Below are 6,778 nucleotides of genomic sequence, written 5' to 3'. Positions count from 1 at the left end.
TTGAAACAGAGCCCCAAAATAATGAGTGCACAGTAGTATTTATACAATTAGGTTCATTATCAATTGGTTGAAAGTTGACTTAGCTTCAGTTTCATGCTCAAAAGCATTAATCTAAGAAAACTTAAGTCACATGGCACCTTTGAGACCACTGCAGTTTCAAGTCAAGGGATGAACTTAAACATACACAGGTGCACTGTTTTAGGTGCAACATGAGTATAGAACCCAAATTCTCAGAAAGCAGGTCAGCAGAAATGTATAGATAATGCTAAGTAACAGTACCTAACCATATTTTTTTCCAATGCTGTGCTTCCTGAAAACTGATAACAGCAACCACAAGAGTTTGAGGTCACTCACACAACTGACAGTGACTGACAGTCACTGTTGTATAGGGCAGAGGAAATTTTGGTCATTCTGAAAGAACATACAATGGAGCAATACAGGAAATTCCACACCAAGAGAACAAAGTCAAACATTTGTTCTCTTGCACATCATAAAAAGTACTTTTGGTTACAAATTACCACTGCAAACAATGTTCTCAAAGACAAAACTAAAAATGTCTCTACCTAAAAAGCTTTGAGAAAGGTCAAAACCCCACAAACCGTAACTAGAAAGCTTCCTCTGAGTCCTCTTTCCTTCTGAGTTGCAACAGTCTTCTTATTTTAAGAAAGACCCTCCTCTTGGTCAATCAATTCTGATTTGGTGGAGAACACATCAGCCAGCATGTGCTTTGGGATTTCAGATCCCCGTACTTTTAACGTGTAGCAGGCATTCTCTACTTTTGCCAGACTCTGTTTCAAGGTGTACAGCTTCTTCGATACTTCGTAAGGTCCAGTGTTGCCAATGAAAGTAAAACCATCATAAATCTGACGTAAGAACTGGCTCAGTTCAAAAGGTGTGTCTATGTCACCATTTCCAACACTGCTGATGCACAGCCGCATCAGCTCTCCGGTCAGGTCAGCCACTCCCAGCAGGTAATCCACAGGTGTTACCTTCAGGCTCCAAGTGTGTGCTTGTTTATCATGGGAATTGGAGGTCTGAGGACAAAACAGAATAAAGTCCAATAGAGAGAACTATGAAGAAGCAGTCTGTCATGGTTCTAACACACACTAACATCTAACATGACTAATAATTTAAAACATCCTGAAAAATTAAATTGAATGGCGCTTCCACGCAGTGTGATTTCAGCAATATTTATCTCCTTCCAGCATACAGAAGCACCATTTCCATTTGAGACATGATTTCAACTCTAACACGCATGATAAACATACCCTGCTTCTACCATTTCTACTTGCAAATGGAATTGTCACATCTTAGTACCAATATTTATTGGCAGTTGCTTTTTTTTGCTTACATATCTCAACCTAATGGATTTAAATTTTCCCTAAATGGTCTGTCAAAAGCTACCAAAGCAATTAAGAATCAAAAAGAGTCTGCATTATTTAAATGAATCACATAATTTTGGAATAGTATCTTGAATTTCAAAATATATTTTCTACAACAAACTGATAGGTATAGTCCTCTCAATCCATTTTATATCAACTGAACTCAGTAAAATAGATTAAAATATTTCATCAAGAAAACCTATCAAAAAGTTACAAGTTTGCTCCTATATCCAAGTTTTCAATACTTCTTATTGCCAAAATATTGGTAATGTGGGAACAATGCAAACATTCTGTTCCCTTGGTTCCAGAAGATGCTCTTCACCCAAATTCACAAATCTGGTCAGGGGCATGAGAAAACAAATGTGCCACGATGGGTTTGACTCTGGTAAGAACAAAGGAGCTTAAGCTAAAAACTTGGCTTCTTTGCAAATATCTTACCAAGAGAATGAAGAAATAATAAGAAATGCTTTACAGCAGAATCTTTTGAACAGAAGCAGACTTAGGAATTCAAATATTTCTGTACATTACAACAAAATTGCTTTTTGACCTGTCAACAGTCAGACTGAACTGGTTTACCATGGTTGGTGGCAGTAGTCTGTCCCTGTGCAAAAAGTTCTACTTTGGGCAGGCAGGAGCATGGACAAGTCAAGAAACAGCAGATACGGTATTAGGGGTAAGGTACGATGGGACACAAGCTCGTCCTTTGAGAGGAAGCATCAAGGTCAACTCCAGCAAAGTTACAAAAGACCACGCTAAGACATACGCAGTGCATTTTAAGAGAAGCTGAATACAGCGCCTCCTGTGACTAGTTCAGTACCAGCAGTAACATGTCATTCATAAAGTTCATCCTGCCTTGGATTCCTTTGCCTTCCCCAACTTTTACTACATCACTGTACACCAGTAGGCCATACAGGCAGTCTCAGCCATTAAAAATCCCTCCTCTAAATTTGTTTGCTAGTATCTCACAATCCTGGACCTTTCCGCCTACCAGAAGTTCAGTTTACTCTGAATAAGAAGGATGTGACATTTATAAACTTGTACCCCACAGATTTAGTTTACTATTTGTCAAAGTAAAAGGCATGTTTTAAACAAATGAGTCAAAGCCCACACATATATCTAATACCATTTCACTATCTGGCCTTATTTAACCAGATGCCAAAAAACTATTAAGTCTACTCATTGAATTTCCATCCCAGAAAGATGTTTGTCACATGAGAAAAGAAAAACTTTTACCGTGCTTGTTGTTTCTTCTCTATCGTCTGCTGTAAATATTAGTTGTTTATTGATCTCTTCAACACTAATCAAAGTTCGTGTTTTGATAAAATACTGAAATGAGACTGCCTCAACATATTCTTGAAGTCCTGCAGAAAAAACAGAATTAAGCTAACAACTCAAACTCTCCAGCAACAATCCATGCTCACAATTTATTTATTTTAAAAATATTTTAAGTGAGACTATTTGAAGATTACTAGCAAAAAGTGAAAACTAAGATAATCCAGAAATAACACTGAACTACAGCCTAACATAATAGACTTTTAAAGTATGAAAACCAAACCAAGAATACAGTAGGTAAACATTTTCAAGTTTTTACTCTAACTGTATTATTAATTCTGGGCCTTCTGCAATATCAGTATAAAGCAACATGTTACTCCCAGAAACATGCTGAATAACAGATCCCCATAATATCCCTCAGGGGTCCATACTGGGACCAGTACTATTATATACCTTCATCAGTGACATGGACAGTGGGATCAAGTGCACCCTAAGCAAGTCTGTCTATGACACCAAGCTGTGTGGTGCAGCTGACACACCTGAAGGACAGGGTGCTATGTAGAGGGACCTCAGCAAGCTCAAGAAGTATGCCCATGTGAACTCCATGAGGTTCAATAAGGCCAACAGCAAGGTCCTGCACATGGGTTGGGCAATCCCCAGTATAGGCTAGGGGATGAAGTGATGCAGCCCTGCAGAAGGGACTTGGCGATACTGATGGATGAGAAGTTAACATGAGCCCAGAACATCAAGGTGCACTTGCAGCCCAGAAAGCCAACCATATCCTGGGCTGCATCCAAAGAAGTGTGGCCATCTTGTCCAGGGAGGTGATTCTCCTCCTCTACTCGGCTCTCATGAAACCCCACCTGGAATACTATGTCCAGTTCTGGAGCCCCCAGAACAGGAAGGACATGGAGTGAGTCCAGAGAAGGAGCTCACAAAAGACCAGAGGATTGGAATACCTCTCCTATGAGAAAAGGCTGAGAGAGTTGGGGTTTTTCAGCGTGGAGAAGACAAGGCTCCAGGGTAACCTTACAGCAGCCTTCCAGTACCTGACGAGGCCTCCAGAAAAGTTGGGGAGGCACTTTATACAAGGGCATGTAGTGATATGATGAGGGTGAATGGTTTTAAGCTGAAAGGGATAGGATAACATGTAGCTTGTACCAGATTTGTATGCCATCTGCAGCCACCTGCTACAGTGACCTCTCATTACCTACTTAGCAGATGGTGATTTTCTGTATGCTTTATAGGAAAGATGAGATCTAAAAAAAAGGCTGAATGTTCAGACAATAATTCCACAGGTTCTGCCAGTTTTTCCTTATGTGCAAAGAAGAGATTTTGGGAAAGCATGTGGGAAAGTTCATAAGCAGAAAGCTGAAGTTGGCACTGTTGACGGAAAAATAAGCAGAAACAAACCTGGACCAAACATCTGTGACAGGACTAAGCTAAAAAAAGTTTTAAAGACAAAATCAGTGCATGTGTATATCTGACCTATGAACAGAGAAGGCATCAGAGGAGGATATTAAAGGGACACACTGTAACATGGCAGAGATGGTTCTAGAAGAGCCACTCTGAGCCATTTTAAGGGGATGCTTTCACTTCAAGAAAAGCTAAGTGGTGACAATGCTGTATGACACTGCAAGCAGGCAAGGATTAGACAATAGTTTTGCCAATGCGTCACATGAGAAAATGTGGAGGTACCCAGAAGTAGAATGCTGTTTCCATTGGAAACATCTTTAAAGCCTCAACAGACCTCTACAGGGCCAGGACCTCAGCCTATGGAGATATACAAGCAGCAGCAAATTTAGACTTTATCTGGATCAAAGAAAAAGTTTAAATCAAAATGAAGAGAACATAGATTTGAATAACAGCTGAGGGTGGAAATACCCCTGAAAACTAAAGGTAATCTCAAGGGAAAATTCAATTGTAGGAGGCTTTCTACATTACAATCACAAAAGCATGAGTGACCTGTGTTTTTTACTTTAAAATATGTATTTGGAAAGTCAGCACAGGCAATTCAGAATGGCAATTCAGCCTACACCCTTTAAGCCTCCGTACAGCAGCAGTGGGAAAAGCAGAAGAAAAATCCAGTAACCAAAGCCACAGTTGCCACTGCACTTCACAATCAGGAACATGGACAGGGAGTTGCAAGGCCAATTAAATACAATAATTTAATCAACTGAATTCAGGCCAAGCATTCTGGGCACAGGCAATAGAAGAATTCTAGATAAAAGCTACTCATGATCTCCTAAGATAATTGACTGCAGGAGTTGCAAAGGTAGATTTTATCACCCATTCGTCTCCTGACTTACTCTCTGAAATAGCATGGCCAGTGCTCCGTTACGAAATCTTGGCTTTTCCTGTGGATAAGCTTTAAACTACCAGATACAGCAGCACTCAATAGGACATCTGTGAGAATCTCTCACTGCTATCTGTGGAGAAGACTATCACATATGAAGAAACAACTTGGCATTCTACTGGGTTCTCAGAGAAATCAGGTCTCAAACTTTTTGTCAGTTTCCTTGATCAATCATAACTTCCAGTTTCAGCTCATTCCACTTTTCTACTTCTCCATATGCATTTTTGTTCTTTTCCATTATAAGTGTTTGGCTCATCCATTCACCTATTTTAATGTATCTTTTTTGCATAGGCATACCTATATGTTTCTATACACACACATTGCTTCCTCCTGCCACCCCAGCCTACCAGACATGTTCATTCCTCACTCATTGTGTTTAACCCCACCATGTGAATGTTGTGTCATTTACTGTCACTTTTTCACAATTTGGGATTCTATCTCCCACTACTTACAAGTAAGCCTTACAAAACCTGCTTAAAACTGCTTTGCAACAACAACAAAAATCTATATTTAACTTATTTTTTTCAACTCCTTCTTCCAGAGTAGGTACAGCATAACACTTCAATGACCCAAGACCTTGAAATAAGGTGTTTCCATGTGCAGGTAGAAGGATGTTTAAACACGTTATTTTTTAGCTTAATCGTAGGACATCCGCTATTTTCAGCAAATAATCCCCAAGGTGAAAAACATCATCCCATTTCACTACACCATCCAACAATACCTTTCCCCTCACACTCATGTTTTGGATTTATTCCAAAATAGACTTATTTATGGATTGAGCTGCCAGTAATGCAACAGTTTGTAAGTCTGCCTTTTATGTAATTCTTATTTTTTCTAGAATTTGGACCAAAAATCCCAATTAAAAGCATTGTCTTACTTTGACTAGCACTCCTTAAAATCACAGATATAAGGGAGCAAAATGATTAAGCATTTTGATATTTTATTACATTTATTGTAAATTAAATAGCTTATATTAGTTACAGTGACCTGGTATAACAGTTTTCTTCTGTATTTTGAAAATACATTTTGTACCTAAGAAATAATAAGTTAAACTGACGTATCTTCTGAGCACATATTATCTACAAAGGAGATTTTTGTGCCTGAAAGTTTGTGCACTTTTTCCTAGCTGTATCAGCTGATATTCAAGACATTTATCCTTGTCTACATATGCAAGCTCTGAGAAAGAGCTGTTAAACAGTTTCGCTAAGATACTTAGCAAGAAACCAAGTTTCTTCAAAAAACCAAGACACTGGAGTACTCAGTCCAAAAGTCACATGAATACATAAGGGGTAGGAAAAGACTGTTTTATTTTTAAAAATTAGCAAAGAAGATAAAATCCTTAATTGCAGGAGTCAGGTTAGGAATCTAACGCTACCCAAGACGTGCATGCGTGGATGCATGGAAGTTTTAACTCAGAATAACAGATCAAACAAGAGGTGAAAGTTTCCTCCTAAAATTTTGCTTACTTAATTTCCTCCTTTAAATATCTGTTCAACAGTTTTAAAATGGTTAAAACAGGTTAAAATGGATTTTATGCCTCTCAGTTCTTAAGGAAAGCAACACCAATGCTACCTGCCATCTTCCTGAATAAGCATCTTCTCTCCCTATTTCTTCTCAAAAGTAACTGTCCTTCTATTCTTTTGTCCTCTTTCTTTCCTCTTCCACTGTTATCTTTTTGTTCACAGAGCAGCCTGTGCTGATGGTTAGGAGACAAGCAGCTGACATCCTGTGTTCCTTTACCCAGCTCCTCCCCTAAATCGTGCAGCAG

General features: G+C 38.9%; 1 protein-coding gene across 1 annotated transcript in view; it reads right to left on the bottom strand.

The window, feature by feature from the left end:
* Positions 1 to 212: 212 nt before the first annotated feature.
* The window catches only part of TSNAX (translin-associated factor X), a 33,432-nt gene continuing 26,866 nt past the window's right edge, over positions 213 to 6,778 (bottom strand). Inside the window, exons 5-6 of the mRNA XM_010004539.1 lie at positions 2,616 to 2,743; positions 213 to 1,034 (exon numbers count right to left, since the gene is read on the bottom strand). Of these exons, the coding sequence (XP_010002841.1) occupies positions 660 to 1,034; positions 2,616 to 2,743 (503 nt within the window). The 3' untranslated portion in view covers positions 213 to 659. The remainder of the gene's footprint in view (positions 1,035 to 2,615; positions 2,744 to 6,778) is intronic.

This window comes from Chaetura pelagica, unplaced genomic scaffold (assembly GCF_000747805.2).
Source record: "Chaetura pelagica isolate M959 unplaced genomic scaffold, ChaPel_1.0 scaffold9, whole genome shotgun sequence".
NCBI lineage: Eukaryota > Metazoa > Chordata > Aves > Apodiformes > Apodidae > Chaetura > Chaetura pelagica.
This window is presented reverse-complemented; position numbering and strand designations above follow the sequence as displayed.